The 20,433-nt window shown below is 38.1% G+C and overlaps 1 protein-coding gene across 8 annotated transcripts in view; it reads left to right on the top strand.

Moving 5' to 3' along the window:
- CASK (calcium/calmodulin dependent serine protein kinase) overlaps nucleotides 1-20,433 on the top strand; it is a 400,881-nt gene that overhangs the window by 275,877 nt on the left and 104,571 nt on the right. For all 8 annotated transcript variants that reach the window (XM_060086299.1, XM_060086301.1, XM_060086303.1 and 5 more), the window contains exon 9: nucleotides 12,366-12,449. In XM_060086299.1, coding sequence (XP_059942282.1) covers nucleotides 12,366-12,449 — 84 coding nt within the window. The remainder of the gene's footprint in view (nucleotides 1-12,365; nucleotides 12,450-20,433) is intronic.

Genomic DNA, 20,433 nt, shown 5'->3' on the forward strand with positions numbered 1-20,433 from the left:
ACTTCCTTTGTACTCAAGATCCTATCTAGTTCACTTACTCAAGGTCACCCGCTCTTACATTTGTCCGCTTACCTGCATCATCAACTTCCTATCTCTGTTGGATCTAACAAGCTACAGTTTATTTTTATTACACACACACACATCTTCTCCTGACCTTACTACCCCCTTCAGCTTCTACCCCTATTCTCTGCTCTCCTTGACAGCAAAACTCCTAGAAAGATTTATCTCTACTCACTTTCTCCAGTTTCTCCCATCTCTTTGTCTTGAACCCACCCTAGTCAGGTTTGCAGTCCTACCAACTCCACTAAAATAGCTCTTGTCAAGTCACTGCTGACCTTCACATTGCTGAGTCTAGTGGCCAAATATCAGGTTTCTCCCTCTTGGCATATCAGCAACATTTGACATCCATCCTTCCAAAACACTGTCCTCCCTTGGCTTCAGGACACCTTGCTCTCCTGGTTTCCCTTCTACCTCTCTGGCTGCTCCTTTTCAGATGGTGCTGATTCTTTCTCATCTCCCCCCACCAGGTCTTCACAGTGGGGTGCCACAGCCCCTCCTCCTCCTATCTACACTCAGACCCTTGGAAACCTCATCTAGTTTTAATGGCTTTAAATGCTATCTGTACACCCTGAATTTATACCTTTAGGCTAGGCCTTGCCCCCTGAGGTATTCTTAATTTAGTTTACAGTTTTGCTCCCCAATACCTCTCTGATTTCACCCCTTACTACTCTCCTCTTCTCACTTTGTTCCTTCACGTTGGCCTCCTTGCCGTTCCTCAGCAGGCCCATACTTGCCTCAGTGCCTCTGTGTTAGTCGTGCCCTTTCCCTAGAATACTCCTCCCCAAGGTATCCTCATGACTTATTCCCTCACCATCTTCAGGTCTTTGCTTAGACATCAGCTTCTTAGTAAGATCTTCCCTGAACACCCAATTTAAAATTTGAGAGAAGGAATGTTCCCTGCCACCAGTATTCCCTATCCCCCTTCCCTGCCTTAGTTTTTTCCATAGTGTTGGTCACCATGAGACATACTTATATTTTACTTATTTGTTTATCTGTCTACTCCCATAAAATATAAGCTGCATAAGAGTGGGAATTTTTCGCTCTTGGTTCACTTCTGTATAGAACCTTTGAAAGTGTCTGACATGTAGTAGGTGCTCATAAGTATTAGTTAATGATTTAATGAGTGAATGAATGAATAAATGTTCATACTACTATACCATGCTACCTCTCCAGAAATTATACAAAATAATAATGTATATTTAAACATAGATTAATAATGTATCTTAACAGCGATGACAAGGAATAATAATATTATCAAACAATGTTGAGATTCCAGTGGATCTTGATTCTCCCTTAAGAATATTACTTCTCACATCTGCTTTCAACCCTCTGATACTTGGTTCTAGTTATTCTTGACTTGAATTTCCCCAGTTGTAGCTATTCCTGAAAAGAGTAAACAGTTCTGAGATACTTTCTTGTACTTATTTTCTCCCAGAAATAAACCATTTGGGGGGACTCCTATTTTTCCTTTGCCTCTGTTTCTCATAATGGGGATCTTTTGTTTGTTTGAAGCTAGTTTAAATGCCAAATAACAGTGAAGATGGCAGCCATATTAGTCATTTTTAAGATCCTTTAGAAAATTTGGCTTTCATTATCTTGCATATCTTGACTAATAACATTTATTTTTAGAAACCCTTATCCCTGCAATGGTTATAGTTCTTTTTCCAAATAATCTGAGCTTAATACACAATAGATTTCTGGCACCAGAGAGACAAAAGACAAAAAGTGTCCATTACTTAAATGAAAAAATTCCAGGAAGCTGTTTGAGCTTAGTGTCACGTGCCATGTCTGACCTACAGTTTACCTTCACTGCAGTGTGTTATCTGAAGTTGGAAGAATTCAATGAGAATATTATCTAGCTGATGAGAACAGGCTTATATTTCAGTACTTTTCCATGTATACTTTTAAATCATTTCTGTGCATATAAGTGGTCGTAATTTAGCAATGGCTAAAATTTAAGCCATGGCTTAAATATGAAAAACTCCTGAATAACTGCAATGTAGAGAAATAAAATGATAAAAATCTTTGTAATGAAGAGTACCCAAAGTCATGATACCGTTGTTTTATGTCCAAAAAAATTATTATTTCTTTGGCAAACCACAAAAAAAGTCCTGTTCAATCATACCATCTCAAAAGGGAATTTGAGTAAATAGACCAATTAACATGTGGATGTCTTGTGGTTGTTAAATTATATGTATTTAACACTTTTTATCTAAATTAGTGCTGTTTCCCTGACTTCAGACTATACTACAAAGCTACAGTAATCAAGACAGTATGGTACTGGCACAAAAACAGAAAGATCAATGGAACAGGATAGAAAGCCCAGAGATAAACCCACGCACATATGGTCACCTTATCTTTGATAAATGAGGCAGGAATGTACAGTGGAGAAAGGACAGCCTCTTCAATAAGTGGTGCTGGGAAAACTGGACAGGGACATGTAAAAGTATGAAATTAGATCACTCCCTAACGCCATACACAAGAATAAGCTCAAAATGGATTAAAGACCTAAATGTAAGGCCAGGAACTATCAAACTCTTAGAGGAAAACAGAGGCAGAACACTCTATGACATAAATCACAGCAAGATCCTTTTTGACCCAGCTCCTAGAGAAATGGAAATAAAAACAAAAATAAACAAATGGGGCCTAATGAAACTTCAAAGCTTTTGCACAGCAAAGGAAACCATAAACAAGACGAAAAGACAACCCTCAGAATGGGAGAAGATATTTGCAAATGAAGCAACTGACAAAGGATTAATCTCCAAAATTTATAAGCCGCTCATGCAGCTCAATAGCAAAAAAACAAACAACCCAATCCAAAAATGGGCAGAAGACCTAAATAGACATTTCTCCAAAGAAGATATACAGACTGCCAACAAACACATGAGAGAAGGCTCAACATCATTAATCATTAGAGAAATGCAAATCAAAACAACAATGAGATATCATCTCACACCAGTCAGAATGGCCATCATCAAAAAATCTAGAAACAGTAAATGCTGGAGAGGGTGTGGAGAAAAGGGAACCCTCTTGCACTGCTGGTGGGAATGTGAATTGGTACAGCCACTATGGAGAACAGTATGGAGGTTCCTTAAAAAACTAAAAATAGAACTACCATATGACCCAGCAATCCCACTACTGAGCATATACCCTGAGAAAACCATAATTCAAAAAGAGTCATGTACCAAAATGTTCATTGCAGCTCTATTTACAATAGCCAGGACATGGAAACAACCTAAGTGTCCATCATCGGATGAATGGATAAAGAAGATGTGGCACATATATACAATGGAATACTACTCAGCCATAAAAAGAAACGAAATAGAGCTATTTGTAATGAGGTGGATAGACCTAGAGTCTGTCATACAGAGTGAAGTAAGTCAGAAAGAGAAAGACAAATACCGTATGCTAACACATATATATGGAATTTAAGAAAAAAAAATGTCATGAAGAACCTAGGGGTAAGACAGAAATAAAGACACAGACCTACTAGAGAATGGACTTGAGGATATAGGGAGGGGGAAGAGTAAGCTGTGACAAAGCGAGAGAGTGGCATGGGCATATATACACTATCAAGCGTAAAATAGATAGCTAGTGGGAAGCAGCCGCATAGCACAGGGAGATCAGCTCGGTGCTTTGTGACCACCTAGAGGGGTGGGATATGGAGGGTGGGAGGGAGGGAGACGCAAGAGGGAAGAGATATGGGAACATATGTATATGTATAACTGATTCACTTTGTTATAAAGCAGAAACTAACACACCATTGTAAAGCAATTATACCCCAATAAAGATGTAAAGAAAAAAAGATGGTTAGACAGCACTTTGAGCTCATACTGAAGAAATACATGTCATTTGTAAATAACTTAGGACTGCTAATTAAGACAGAATCCGAATAATTCCTTCAAAACATCTTCTACTAGAAACTTTTTAAAATTTATGTGATTACTTAGATAGTTCTCTGGAAATGCAACTATCAAGGCAAGTTTATTATAACTTCCTTACACATTCTGTCTACTCAAATCTTCATCTAGGCCCAGCTAGCAAACCAGGCCAAGGGACAAGTATTAAAAGTCACTCAGACCTCTGGTTTTTTTTAAATGCTGTTTCTGAGAAGACTCAGAGCCACAGAGAAGTCAGGGGCCATCACAGTATGACTCCATCTCCTCCCACATCCATGCTGGGCAGGACTTTTCAGCACATCCCAAGTTTCCTGGGTTTTGCAACAGCCCAGGGTAGCTCCTTAAATCTGCTGGGCCTACTCTCTCAACAGATCTAGGCACTACCTAAAGGGAGTTTGCCAAGTCACAGTCTCCTTTGTGGTCTGTGAGTTCCACGAAGGCAGGAGAGTTCTCATTCATATTTGTATTCTTAGCACACAGAGCACACTTAACAAATATTGAACAAAAATAAAGCCTCAGTCCTGAACTGCATTCTACAACTGCTCCTTGAACTCTGTCCCATCCTGCTATCAGTCATCACAAGCTCTGCTGTTCATTCTCCCATTTCTGTCCTGGTTTCACCTTTGAGACTGTCCTCACACTGTTATCTTTGCTGCTTGGCTGCAATTCTGAGTCTCTGTGCTAGAGATATTGGTTCCAGAACCCTGAGGAAGCTTTCTCCTGGTTTGGCCTGCCACTGGACTCTATGCTGGTCCAGGATTGTCACAGCAGCCCAGCCAAGATATATCTGGGAGAGGGGTCAGCATCCCTGCAAACTTCTTGGATTGAGACAACTTTCATCTGAGCTATGTTATTGAAAATTTTTCAATCTAAAAATAGGAAAGCCCTTCCACCCCATTCCTCATGCCTCCTTTTCTTGTGAAAGAGATCCTGAACCACCCACCAAGAAAGAAATAAGAAAATGGCAATGAAATCAGACTGAATGAACAGAGGGAGTAAGGGTATCCACTGAAAGGTTGGCATTGAGCATTTGGAATTTAAAAGACCAAAAAAAGTCTTGGTTTTACCTTTTTTTTTTTCCATTTTCAAAATGTTTTGGTGGCTAAAATAAGTTATACTTTGAATTCACTTAAGAGCAATGAATGTTAATATATTAGAAGTTACTTCATGAAATAAGGACAATGTCTTTACTTCAAAATACTTCAAAGTAGTCATCTGAATATTTGACAAAAATATTATATTTTATTAATCCTGTGTTTAAATGATTGCTTAATTACTTAGTATTTTCATTTACACTAGCCAGAAGTGATTACTTTCCACATTTTAGATTTTTCAGAGTAAAAATGAAACAGTCTTAGACTGGACTTTAAATTGGCTATAAACTGGGTTTTTTCACACATAATTTGTGAATATAACTGATGATAGCTACTCTTAGGTATTTATCCCAAAAATGTTACATTGGGGGTCCTTGGGGGTGAATTCTGATCTTTATATTCACATTGTTGGCCAGTAATAAAGTGACATTTAGCCAAATAAATAAATAAATAAATAAATAAATAAATAAATTTGTGCTGTTTGCTGTAAATATTCATTCCAACAAAAGTAAGACCAAATAAGATTGTAATTTTCTTATAAACGACCGAGCTCTTTTCACACCCTTTGTAGCCTTAATATATTATAGACTCCAAGTATGTTGACTATGATAAAGATGAAAAGGGTATTTATATTAGGCTAATCAATTTGAATTTTGGAAAAATCAATCAACACCAATTAAATGTATATTCAGCATCTAGTGTGCACAAGGGACAGTGAATCAAGTACTTCATTAAAGTGTAAGACACGTTGCTATAGACATTTTTCTGAATTCATATCATATTACTTTTAGTTTCAGGTAGGACTGTTTAATACAGAAAATATAATTTTTTTTCTTTTGTCTCATTTTTATAATGCTTTGAGGTTGTTATTATTTACTTGTTTTCTGGTATGAGGTACCTTAACAGACTTTTTTTTCAATCTTGTGATTTCATCTGCTTAGAAAATACCAGAAATCATAATTTAAGCATAATTTTATTAAAAAAATTTTTTTGACTGTGTCCTTATCTCTCTCTCCACTTCACCTTAGTGAATGGTGAGCAGAAGAGGTGTTCACTAGAAATAGAGTTCACAGTCTGCTATGCACTAAACTTCCCAACCTATTAGAGAGAGAAAGGCATAGTCAGCCCGTGAAATGAATTTTCAAATGCTGTTAATATAACATAAAGAAACAGAAAGATAACTTCAAAGAAGTCACACGTAGGAAGCACCTCACAAGAATACAGAAGTATGAGAGCCCAGGAAGACTAATGGAGGGCATGAGAGGTCACTGTAGGCCAGCACTCCAGAGAGGGCTGCACGTAACATGTTAGTAGGACTGAAGGGGGCTCATGTGGGAGGTACAGAGGAGCACAGGAAAAACATTATAAGTGTTCAGGGCATTCAGGGGTGGGGTCAGGGAACACTGGCATAATACAAAAGTCAGCTATTTGAAGGGTTGCAGTAGTAGTAGCCTGAAAATTTGGTTTGAGGGAAGAATATATCTAGAATGCCAAATTAAGTACTTTAGATATTAGGGTATAGAGAGTTAAAAGCTACTGCAAGCTTTTGAGCAGTGATACAGGGCAAGCAGTATGCTCATATAATTCCTATGGACACTGGGCACAGGTGGGTTGCCTGTCGGGATGCAAGCAGTAGAGGCAAAGAGATCCTATAGAAGCTGGGCTGTCCAGTTAGGAAGCGACAGGGGCCTGGAGCAGGGAGTAAAAGTGGGAGTGGGAAAGAAATACCCAGACCAAGAGCGATTAAGGAAGGAAAATTGATGAGGCTCAGTTGAGTGATTCAAGATATTCAGAATTAGGAAGGCTGTAGAAGGGTTAAACATATAGAGTGGAAGTGATTTATTTTAAGCTTTCAAAAATTAAATTTAATTTAGTTGAGATTTTCTTGGTTCTTAGTATGAAGAGTACTTCTGGATATTGTGCTGCACATTTTTAGTATTATTATGTTATGAGACTATGATTCTTATTTAAATCTTCTATTTTGGTAGGCAGTTAACACAATTAGATTCAGAACACATGTCCTAGTCCACTTCTATGGGCTGTGATTCAAATGCCAATTTCATTTTCAATGCCTTTGCAATACTCATCTAGTCTGTCCCACTTGTATGCTACCCAGAGGCTTATTTGGAACCTGGGAGGTACTTCATAAACCATAGTTTAGTCTCAAAGTTCTTGCTCTGTTGGTTGTCATTGGTTTTACACATGGGTATACTAGGGATGTGCCAAAGCCCCTCCTTCCCCAGCTACCTCCTCTTTGTAATCCTGCCCCTTTTCTCTAGGGGTGGGGTGCCACCTCTTTGCTCTTCTTTGCTTCAGGCAGCGCTGGTTTGGTGGAAAGTGTTCTGAGGGGGAGGAACTTGGCTTCTTTCATGGTGATCCCCTGGAATGGAGTGGGTGAAGTCAAAAGGGTTCTGTCCTGCAGAGACAAACTCTTCTCAGTCCTTTGGCTAAAGACAGGGGGCTTTTCTTGGGAGTTTCCAGGTTGTGGGCTGCTCTTGCACCCAGGTGAAGATATGTTAGGAGGCCAAAAAAACACCCCAGATATATCACCACAGAATCACACCTCTGAGTCCTAGGGTCCCTCCGCTGTCGGACTTCTTTTCTCTAGCTTTCAATCTTCTGTTAGCTGCTTTCACTTTTGAGTCATTCGTTTCCTTGTTATCAAGACCTCTTAACTAAAAAAAGTAGACTTTGGAAAAAGAAGAGTTTATTCTGTGGATTGGGGAGTGCTTTAAAAAAGCTCCAATGCCTGTTTCTGGCTCTAGAATCCAGACATGACATGTATCTTTCAAGCCGCTTTCCCCAGGCCCTGTCTCTCTCTCTCCCTCTCCCTCCCTCCCTCCCTTCCTCCCTCCCTCCCTTCCTCCCTCTCTCCCTCTCCCTCCCTCCCTCCCTCCCTCCCTCTCTCTCTCTCTCTCTCTCTCTCTCTCTCTCTCACACACACACACACACACACACACACACACACACACACATACACACACACGGCGTCAGCCAGAGACTTGATCTCAGTTGTACTATCTGCAAAGAGAAAGGGAATGAAACCCCCCTTTTTCTTTTTTTTTTTTTTTTTTTTTTTTTTTTGCTGTACGCGGGCCTCTCACTGCCGTGGCCTCTCCCGTTGCGGAGCACAGGCCCCGGACACACAGGCTCCGCGGCCATGGCTCGCGGGCCCAGCCGCTCTGCGGCATGTGGGATCTTCCGGGACCGGGGCACGAACCCGTGTCCCCTGCATCGGCAGGCGGACTCTCAACCACTGCGCCACCAGGGAAGCCCAAACCCCCCTTTTTCTTAAAAAGCAGTGGAAATTTTTTCTGTTATATTTGCCTAAAATGTTGAACAATTTCATTTTAAGTGAAACTAAGTTAGATTTTAGCCTCAGTTCAGTAGTAGTAATAAGGAAAGACACCCTACTAGCTCTGTCCAATAAGAATTTTCTGCCATGAGGACAGTGTTTATATCTGCACTGTCCAATGTGATAGACACTAGCCACATGTTGGCTGTTTAGCGCTTGAAATGTGGCTAGTACAACTGAATATTTAATTATATTTAAATATTTATCATATTAATATATTTAAAATATCTAAATATATCTTACCTAGTGGTTACTGTACTGGACATAGCAACCTTAGACTCTCTATTCAAAAACATGCTGTAAGTAGGTTCACCTTTTTTGGAAATGAATAAAGTGAGTAAGTTTTAAAAATTAAAAATGTGTTACAGATTTGTTCCTCTGTAATTCTCACTGTTCTATTTTTAACCTTTTTTCTTATGTAATAGAACATGTTTTCATTTAGAAAATAGCCAAGATTATTTAGTAAACTATTTGTTCTCACACACACACTTTAAAAAGCTCCTAAACTTTTTTATGTCAGAGATTTCCATGTCTTGACTAATAAAAATGATTATTAAAACTCAGGGAAGGGCTTCCCTGGTGGCGCAGTGGTTGAGAGTCCGCCTGCCGATGCGGGGGACGCGGGTTCGTGCCCCGGTCCGGGAGGATCCCACATGCCGTGGAGCGGCTGGGCCCGTGAGCCGTGGCCGCTGAGCCTGCGCGTCCGGAGCCTGTGCTCCGCAACGGGAGAGGCCACAACAGTGAGAGGCCCGCGTAATGCAAAAAAAAAAAAAAAAAAAAAAAAAAACCTCAGGGAAACCAAACATGTACCTATACAGCATCTCATTTAATCTTCATAACAATCCTGTAAGATTAGTTTGCAAAAAGGCACAACTGATACTGAGAGAATGTAAGGTCATACAGCTAGACCTAAATGACCCAGAATTTGAACAAAAGTCTTTCAACTCCTAGGCCGTTGTCTTCCTACTATACCATGCGGTACCTTTTTGTTTGTTTGTTTTCTTCTTGTTGTTTATAAAATCTTCCCTGGGGTTTTTTCCCCCTGTATTCTATCATGATACAAAATAATTTTTATTCAAAAAATAATGTAAAACCCATTTTGATGTTTGTTCTTCAGTGTACATTAATTAAATATCACCAGACCTAACACAATTAAAATTTGTAATCTACAAGCAATAACAGAAATCCATGAAAAGATTCCATTGCTTGTTCTAAAATAGTAATTTTATCCTTCTCTCTGCTAGTTAATTATTTGATAAGTTCTTATGTCTTCTGTACTGGTGAACCTATTTTGACTCAGTGCAGGAAAAGGATGTTAAGCCCCTAAAGATAATGAAATTATTTCTAAGATGTTTAGCACATGGAATCTAGCAGAAATAAAAATTGGAGTCATTTTGACATTTGAGTGTTGTATGTGTACTCAAGATTATCATTTTGCTCTCCAGGGAACTCTTGTTACTATTAGTCATTAATACAGAAAATAAATTTTCAAGTGTTTGTATTCATTCCTTAGGAATTTTCACTGATAATAAGGTGAAGCGTTGACATCACTGACTGTAAAATCCTACTTAAATTCTAAAGTAAATTTTGTAAGTACATGATACCAAAATATTTGATTTTAGAAGTAGTTCACATACAAAGAGAAATTTTAGTTACAAAATAATAATAATGTGATCTTGGACTTAATTTGAAAATAATATATGGTATCCAGATGGCAAATAAACACATGCAAAGATGGTCAACATAATTAGTCATTAGAGAAATACAAATTAACACCACAATGAAATACCTATACACATATATATCAGAATGGCTAAAATCAAAAAGACTAAACACACCAAGTGTTGGTGCAGATGTTGAACAACTGGAACTTATACAATGCTATGGGAATGTAAAATGGTACAACCACTTTGGGAAACTGTTGGGCAATTTCTTAAAAAAGTTAAACATACTCTTATAAAATGACCCAGCCATTCTACTCCTAAGTATTTACCTAAGAGAAATGAAACATATATCCATACAGAGACTTGTACATTAATGTTCACAGCATCCTTATACATAATAGGCAAAAATTGGAAACAACCCAGGGTCCATCACAGGTGAATGAATAAACAAGTTTATGGTACATCTATACAATGGAATACCCCTCAGCAATAAAAAGGAATGAACTATTGGTACATGCAACAACATGGGTGAAGTTAAAATATTTAGGCTGAGTGAATGAAGTTGGACAATAATTAACATGTACTGTATTATTCCATCTATATAAAATTCTAGAAAATGCAAACTAATCTCAAGTAATGGGAGAGTAGATCAGTGATTGCCTGGTGATGGGGAGGGGGATGACAGAGACACAAGTAAGCTTTTGAGAGTGATGGATATGTTCATTATGATTGTGGTGATGGTTTTATGTTTATATACATATGTCAAAACTTATCCCATCGTACATGTGCAGTTAATTGTATGCTAATTATACCTCAGTAAAACTTTTTCGGGAAAACAAAACAAATTACATTCAGAGTCTATCTCCCTTTCACCCTTTTTATTGTTTCCATCTGGTTTCATCTACCATCATCTCTCCCCTGGATTACTACAATAACCTCCTAACTGGTCTCCCTGCCTTTTTTTTTAAACCCTCACCCCCTTCCAATCTATTCTCAACACAACAACCAGAGTGTTCCTCTAAACTTGTCAGATCACGTCACTCCAGCTCAAAAACCCCCCAGTTGCTCCATCTCCCACTCAGAATAAAAGCCAAAGGCCCTTTATGCCCTCCACCAGCCTTGCCACCTCTCTAATCTGATCTACTATTTACTCCACACACGGGTCTCCTTGCTATTTATTGAAAATTTCAGGTACACTCTCTCCTTTGAAAGGCCTTTGCATTAGTTGTTCTATCTGCCTAGACCCACTCTCTCACCTCTTTTGGATATCACTTTCTCAGTTGAGCCTACTTTGACCATCCTATTTTAAATTGCAATGTACCTTTACCCTGCCTTACTTTTTGCTTTATTCCATAGCACTCTTAACATACTCCATAATTTACCTTTTTTTTGTATTTTCTTATCTTCTCCCACTGAAATATGAGGTACATGAGGGCCAGAATCTTTGCTGGGTTTGTTTACTTGTTAATCCCAAGAGCATAGAACAATGCCTGGCATATAGTAGGCACTCAAGGAATATTCCTAAAATAAATACTTGTAGCATAAAATCTTCCAGATACACTGACAAATTAGACTAGAATCAAAGAGGGAGACAAGGAGAATGAAACGCAGATTGAAATATACACGAGAAGTTGAGGCAACTGGAGATGTTATCACAGAGAGGAATAGATTTAGTGGAAGCATGATCCCACTCTTAACTACTAAAGGGGTATTATATGGAAGAGGTAGTATGTTTGCTGTATGATCCCCAAGGAGAAGAGCTAGTCCATACAAGCCAGATGTGGGACCAAGCTGAGTAAGAATTTTTTTACTTTCTTAAAATTGTAATGGGCTGCCATAAAGTAATCTGTTGTATGAGGTCAAACAGAATGATCATCCATCAGGGATTGCAGGGGATCCCACATTGGGAAGTGGTTGAATTAGATGGCCTTGAAAAGTTTGTCCTAGTTTGAAGATACTGTGACTTTTTTTTAAATCCAGTTATTCCTGACAACTCAGAATGCTGAGTTAGTTGTGGAGTTAATTTTTTAAAGGCTCATTTTACCTGACAAGATTGTATCAAAGGTAACTTCATACCTTCCTAGTAATTATGATTAATTGTTTTAGCCACATAGCCATATATCTGAAAATTACATGGACCATTATTTTAGCCCTTTGTTATTGCTGAAAATGAAATAATATTTTACTATCAGTTTTGACCTTCATATCCAGTTTGGGCTTACTGTTTATTTAGATTAAGTTCCTTCACTCTTTTAAACAGTTATGTGTGTTCATTATCTTTCATCTTTTATAGGAGCGGGATCGTTATGCCTACAAGATTCATCTTCCAGAAACAGTAGAACAACTGAGGAAATTTAATGCAAGGAGGAAACTAAAGGTAAACTAAAGAAATCATCAAAAAGCCAGATAGAGGCAGTTGATGATAATGTTTTTATTCTGTTTCAGTGCCCATAAATATTATCCTGGTATTGGCTGTTGCTTTCTTACAGCTAAATTCTTACTTCCAAAAGTTACCATTATTTCAATAAGGTTTTGTTTTTTTAAGTCATTTAAGGTAATATCTAAGTACAAATCCAAACAGTAAGTTATAATAAATGGAAGATTAATCATTTTAGATTTATGTTATCTCTACAATTCATAGCAGAGATATAATTACTTTAAAAATGGTAATTTGCTATTATTATCCATTATTGTTGAATTTTAATCTAGGCCATGCTTTCTCAAACTTAAATATTTTGTCAGAAAATGTGAGTTTAGTTCAATGGGAATAATACCAAATTAGAATTGGAACTAGGGTTGAACAGCCATCACAAAGCAGTAAAAATCCCCACTACCTTGGTCTACTAGAAAATATTTTCAAATCACTTTTCTCACTTTTTCTTTATTCTTCCTAGGGTACCTTTCTCCCGTTTACCACGCTCCCTATCCTCCACCCCACCAAAAACAAACAAACAAACAAAACACAGTATTTACTTCATATGGAGGGCCCATTTGACTTTAAAAGGTTTTTGAGGTTTTTGAAAAAGACCCAGAATAAAGTAATGGAATCTTTCAGCACTGGGCAAAAATCTTACGGGACAGCATTTCCCTCCTCCCCCCAACAGAGGAAACTATTATATTATGGTCGTAAAATTAACTTATACTTGACTTACTTTAATTACTATTAAAAAACTTAGCTCTGTCCTCTAAGTGGTTAATTAGATGAGTCCTCCTTAGCCATGTGACTCCTGCCAACTATAAAACTTCTCTTCATAAGTATTTTCAGATATGTCATAAGTTGCAATAATATTATTAATTCATTGTTATTTGACTCCTGAAATATGTGAATGATTGTATTCAACTCTAGATTTATAAGAACATTTATATGAATCTTCAGGAAACTATGTAGGCTACAGTATTATCATATGGAGCTGAACTGGCCAACATATTAGCCACTAGCCACATGTAGCGTTTTAAATCTAAATTAACTAAAATTAAATAAAATTAAAAGGTCAGTTCCGGGACTTCCCTGGTGGTGCAGTGGTTGAGAATCTGCCTGCCAACACAGGGGACACGGGTTCAAGCCCTGGTCCAGGAAGATCCCACATGCTGTGGAGCAGCTAAGCCTGTGCACCACAACTACTGAACCTGCGCTCTAGGGCCCGCGAGCCACAACTGCTGAGCCCGCGTGCCACAACTACTGAAGCCCACGTGCCTAGAGCCCGTGCTTCGCAACGAGAAGCCACCGCAAGGAGAAGCCTGCACACCGCAACAAAGAGTAGCCCCTGCTCACCGCAACTAGAGAAAGCCTGCACACAGCAACGAAGACCCAACATAGCCAAAAAATTTAATTAATTAACTAATTAATTAAAAAAGAAAAAAGGGGCCTCCCTGGTGGCGCAGTGGTTGAGGGTCCGCCTGCCGATGCAGGGGATACGGGTTCGTGCCCCGGTCTGGGAGGATCCCATATGCCGCGGAGCGGCTGGGCCTGTGAGCCATGGCCGCTGGGCCTGCGCATCCGGAGCCTGTGCTCCGCAACGGGAGAGGCCACAGCAATGAGAGGCCCGCATACCGCAAAAAAAAAAAAAAAAAAAAAAAAGAAAAAGGTCAGTTCCTCAGTCACATTAGCACATTCCAAGTGTTCAGCAACCATATGTGGCTAGTGGCTGCCATATTGGACAGAGCAGGTATAGGACATTTCCATCATTGCAAAAAGTTCTATTGGAGAGTGTAACTGTAGAGTAAGGGAAATTCTAACATGTCACTGTTGGTGATGATTATTCCCAGTTAAGCCTTTTTCCTAGTTGTTTTTGCAGTCAGAGGTACAAACTGGCTCTTCTCTATTTAAAAATCCTCAGCAAAACAATAATTATTAATGACATGCCATTATTGAGATGGTGCCCAAAGAAGTTTCCCAAGACTTTTGTTTTTTTGCTTTGCTATACACCTGAACCAGTATGGCCTACAAAAGAAAAAAAAATCTTACCCAAAGTGAATGGTTAGCCGTTTTTGAAGTTAATTTCTTTCCCAAAGAAGCTATTAATTATACTTCTTTCTCAATTCTTCCCTAAAGTCTTTTTAACTCTATTGTTGCTTTGGCCATTGTGACATTACCCTGTCTGGGATTGAACCCTTCATTGCCCAAATAAAAGCTGTTTACTGTAGGGCTCAGGCTTGCCCCCTCACAAGAAACACATGCTGTATTTCTCCCAGTGCCACTGAATCAGACTTGGGCCTAAAATAGCCGAAGTGGTGACTAAGATTCATTTGGACAGGAGCAAGCTGTCACAGCAGAGAGGGGTCATGTGAATTTACCACATCCCTTTGCAAGCCTCTTTAAAATTTAAGACCCACCAAACAACCTAGAATTAGGAGCATCAGCAGGGTTATCATTGAGTTTTTTTTCAGCTTCTGGTAAGGCCGTATTCCTTTGTGTATTCAGCCACCCTGGTTAAAGCTTGTTATACCTACTCTCCTCAAGAAACTAATTCTCATTCTGCCATTTCTGTGAGCTTCTAGAACAGAGATTGCAACTTCCCTGGCTTTCAGAGCCCACCACACAATTTATTTTCACAAATGAACAGCTAGGTACCCATCCTTCTACCTAGACACTGTTTTTAAGCCCATCAAATGGTGGGAAACACCCTAATTATTATGATTCCCTTTGAAGTTCACACAAAGCAGTAGAAAATTGATTTTATTACTAAGTCAGAGGTAGGAAATTTTTATTGTCAGTGGCAAGAAGAAAGTGAATGAGTACAGTGTTATGGGAAAGAGTGACCTCTAGAGCTACATCGCCTTAGGTGAATTCTGACTCTGACACTAGCTGTGTGACCTTGAACGAGTTATTTAAATTCTGTGTGCCTCAATTTCCTTGTCTATAAAATGGGGATAATAATAATAGCTAACTCATAGGGTTGTAAGGATTTAATGAATTAATATAGCAGTTAGAATAGTACCTAGCGGTCATACGTGCTCCATAGATATTATTTTCTATTAACATTTTATTGTTATTGTTTTATTATTATTTTAATATTTAATACCTTTGATTTGGTCTCTATTTATTAACAACTGTAATTCCTAAATGGACGCTTCATACCATTTTAGCTTTTCCCCAGTAACATCATTTACATTTTTGAGATTTTTAAAGGCTTTCAAAAAATTACAGAACACCAAAAATGTCGCTAAATAATCTCTATTTATGTATTTCTTCCAAAGTAATGATGCTTAGACTCTTCTGACCATTTTGATCATCATTTTCCTTCACAGTATCTAGAAAGAAAGGATCTTATACCTGTGATATATTATAATAGTCACTCCCCTTCTAGTGACTCTAGTATCTTTCCTCTAGTGTCATATCCATCCTGTGATATACATTCTTTAGAGCAGTGCCTCTCCAAGTGTGATCCCCAGACCATCAGCATCAGCATCACCTGGGAACTTATTAAAAATACAGATTCTCAGGCTCTAGCACAGTCAGGCAAAAAAACAAAAACAAAAAGCATCCAGATTGGAAAGAGAGTAAAGTTGTCTTTGTTTACAGATGACATGATCTTGTATATAGAAAATCCTTAGGAATCTGCAGATATCTATTAGAAATAATAAGTTCAGCAAGGTTGCAAGATATAAGATCAGTATATATAATTGAGTTGTATTTCTATATATGAGCAATGAACAATCTTAAAATGAAATTAAACAATTCCATTCACAATAGCATCAAAGAGAATGAAACACTTAAGAATAAATTTAACAAAAGAATTTTAAGACTTGTAAACTAATATTGCTGAGAGAAATTAAAGAAGATCTAAATAAATGGAGAGATATTTAATATTCGTGGATTGGAAGACTCAATATTGTTAAGATGGCAGTTCTTCCCAAATTGGTCTGTAGGTTGAACACAATCCCTCTCAAAGTTTTAGCAGAAATTGACAAACTGATCCTAAATTTACATGGAAATGCAGAGGACCAAGAATAGTCAAAACAATCTGTTGAAAAAGAACAAAGTTGGAGGACTTATATTTTCCAACACTTACTATAAAGCTATAGTATCTGTGGTACTGGTATGGTATAGGGTTAGACATGTAGATTGGTGAAGAGAATCAAGAGTTCAGGAATAGGGCTTCCCTGGTGGCGCGGTGGTTGGGAGTCCGCCTGCTGATGCAGGGGACGCGGGTTCGTGCCCCGGTCCGGGAGGATCCCACATGCTGCGGAGCGGCTGGTCCCGTGAGCCATGGCTGCTGGGCCTGCGCGTCCGGAGCCTGTGCTCCGCAGCGGGAGAGGCCACAGCAGTGAGAGGCCCGCGTACCACAAAAAAAAAAAAAAAAAAAAAAAAAAAAAGAGTTCAGGAATAAACTCTTATATTTATGGTCAGTTGATTTTCAACCAAAACGCCAAAGCAATTCTATGGGGAAGGAATAGTCTTTTCAACAAATGGTGCTGGGACAATTGGATATTGACATGCAGTAAAAGACATAAACAGCCACATATTGGATGGTTCCATTTATTTGCAATATCTCGAATAGGTATTTATGTCCATAGAGACAAAAAGCAAACTGGTGATTGCCAGGCACTGGGTAGTGACTGCTTAATGGGTATAGGGACTTTTTGGGTTGTGATGAAGATGTTTTGGATCTAGACAGAAGTGGTGGCCACATAACATTGTGAATGTACTAATTAGCACTGAATTGTACACTTTAAAATGGTTAGTTTTATGTTATGTGAATTCCACATAACCTACTTTTTTTTTTATACCATCTGACAAAAGAGTCTTCTTAAATACTGGCTTTCACTTTGGCACACTTGAAGGACATGACACATTCACATAGTAACAGTAGCTCACCACACCAGTCAGCTCAGCCAAGACACCACCCATCCCTCCCCACCTCAGCCCCAGGCATGCAGGAAGTTGGAGGGGCATGTGTTTATTGAAAAAGCCCCATGGGTGATTCTGATAAGTTTACCTTATTGAGAGTCATTACTCTAAAGCACAAACTTGTAATTGGTCTACAAAATTCCATATGTACATATCATAATTTAATTAACCAGCTGTTGGACATGGACATTGCTTCCAGTTTTCCACAACCATAAATACTATTGCATTGACTCTATTTTCACTAATCTTTGTACACCTCTGATTATATTCTTAGGGTAAGTTCTTTGCTACTGGAATTGTTGGCATCAGAGTGTATACATGTATTTAAGATTTTTGATCTCTATGAATAACTTACCTTCCAAAAGGCTTATACCTGTTTATAAATTTTAATGTATTCTTGGTAGTGAGTTTATTATTTTTGCAGTTGAACCTTTTTCCCATTCTGAAAGTTTTGTGAAATTATTTTATGCCAGAACGTAAAACATTATTCATTTTACTCTACTGAAATTTCAAGACTATTACTCATTATTGGTTATAATAGTGTCAGTACTCAGCAATCAGAAATTGTTCCTTTCCGTATTCATACATTCATTTTGGCATTTAACCTATTCAGCAAGCTAGAGGACACAACAAATCCCTAATGAGAAAATTATTTGGACAAGTATAAAGCATTGACATCATTTTTCAGACTATCTTTCGAACTGTAGGTTTTAAAACTTTATAGAACCCTACATGTGATTTGAATTATCACACATTTCTTTTTATTTTCCTTTCTTTCATTATTTTACATGTGTGAATGATGATGGAAAATTTCTTTTCACCATTTTGGTTGTCAGACATTTCATATGTTGAATTTTCCCCCTCCTTTTATTTCATACCAAGCTCTAGAATTTTAATACTTGAGTTTTTTTACATCCTCTAGAAATAATACTTCTTATATAAACTACATAGTCCTGAGTACAGGACTAGATATGAGGATTGTATTTTCTCAGACTGAATATTAGGATGCATGGGACAGACTGTGTGATCCAGACTGTCTGGAAAATCTGTGCTCTATGGGTATGTGTCTCTTAAGGAGGCATACCTGTACTCTAACTCTGGGTGCCATTTACATGAAGGAGTTACTGTGCAAGGGGGCGAGGTGGGGAAAGGGGCTGTGGGTGTCTGAGCTTGTCTAACTAGGGAAGAGGCTCAGCAGGAAATCTGTTCTAGAAATCATTCCCTTTGCTTCATGAATTAGAAAGCAAATTTCCATATAGTGAAGTATGTCAAAGATATTCTGTACAAATAGAAGCAACATTCTGTATTTGGGTAAGTTTATTGCAATCACTTCAGGAAAGGGTGAGTTGAATCTGTGTAATTCAATTTAGAAGATAAAACCATTTATTCCTTGTATATACAGAAAGTGAGGGAGATGTCTGATAACTTCCTATAATTTTCCTTTATTGATTTTGCAAATTACAAAAATATAGCCTGCATTACTTCTCTGACTTACCAGTCGGTCTCTTGGGTTCCTGCAATTTGAAGAACTAGAAAAAATTTGTTTAGGAATGCCGTTTTCTGGTACTCACTATCCAATACAATAGCCACTAGGCATATGTGGCTACTTAATTTTTAATTTTAATGAATGTTAAATAAAATTTAAAATTTGATTTCTCGGTTGCACTAGCCACATTTCAAGTTATCAGTACCACATGTGGCCGGTGGCTACAGTATTGGGCAGTACAGGTATGGAACATTTCTGTCATCACAGAAAGTTCTGTTGTACAGCACTGCTATCTGCAAGAGTAATGCTACACCTAAGCAGCACCTTTTGAGAGGTCAACCAGGAAGCTTTAATTAGCTGCCTCTTGTCAATCTTCCCCCTTCTATCAATTCATCAAGAGCTAACTTAAAGATTTATCGAGGACCTTTGTGCCCTAATGAAAACCAGCACTTACCCAGAGTCCTCTAATTACAGGAGAGAACAGTAAATTAGCAGAGAGGTTTCAGGCTCCAGCTCCTCAGAGCAGTAAATCTGGTATCCAAAAGGCACCTTTGATTCTAAACCTGAAAACGGTTATTCTGGTATGAACAGTTACATAAATAATAATTGACGTGAGTTTGACCTTATATTTTATAAAGCAATTCTATTAGTTGCTGATTCTGAAATATAGAGTTTATTACTCTCAAAGTTAGACAGTCTAGCTTTTGAAAGTTATTATATACATTAAAAGACCATCTTTATGAAATACTTTTACACAGACCCAAAAGGATTCCTAAGATATCTATTCCATGCAATTGCTCTGAAATATAGCCATACCTACTACACTAACAAGTCTCATTTTTAATCTTCTTCAGAGAAGATAGCACAGCCTCCTTTAATCATATGCCCTGACTTAATTTTGAAACTCTAGCTTTTAGACTTTTGTTTAGATTATGCTTAAGTATCAAATACATATAGGCTATGCTGACTAAACTGAATGATAACTTTGGTTGTGACTATATGGAGAGAGATGGGAAGTTCTGATTTAATTAATGATCTTACCTCATTATCATCTAGGACCTAATTCTTACATGTAGTCAACCTAAATCCTTTAACATTTCTGCCTCGAAATGATTTTCTAGCCTTTTGGTCAGCCTCAACCACTCCAAATTCTCCACCCTTTTTAGGGTTTTGAGTTGTGTTCTGAATCTTAGTAAGATGATCCTCTCTCAAATTCTTAAGTCACACTTGAATTTGTACGTCCCTTTGATGCGTTTTGCCCCCTCAGTATATCACAAAATGATTGTGTGACCTTGCCACTTGGATGCAAAGCCAGTATTCTATATCTCATACTTGTGTGTTTTGTATTTAGACTTTTAAAAATATACCTCCCTGCCCTTGTGCCTATCAGACTTCATGGTACTTGTTTCTGAGCTCAGTTAGGGAGCACAGAAAGGGGATATTGGCTTTTGACTCTCTTCAAGTCAGTAATTCATCTGTGTTCAACTTTCCTGTTCCTTACTTAATAACTTTCTTGCTTCCCTA

The sequence above is a fragment of the Mesoplodon densirostris genome, chromosome X, assembly GCF_025265405.1.
Source record: "Mesoplodon densirostris isolate mMesDen1 chromosome X, mMesDen1 primary haplotype, whole genome shotgun sequence".
Lineage (NCBI taxonomy): Eukaryota > Metazoa > Chordata > Mammalia > Artiodactyla > Ziphiidae > Mesoplodon > Mesoplodon densirostris.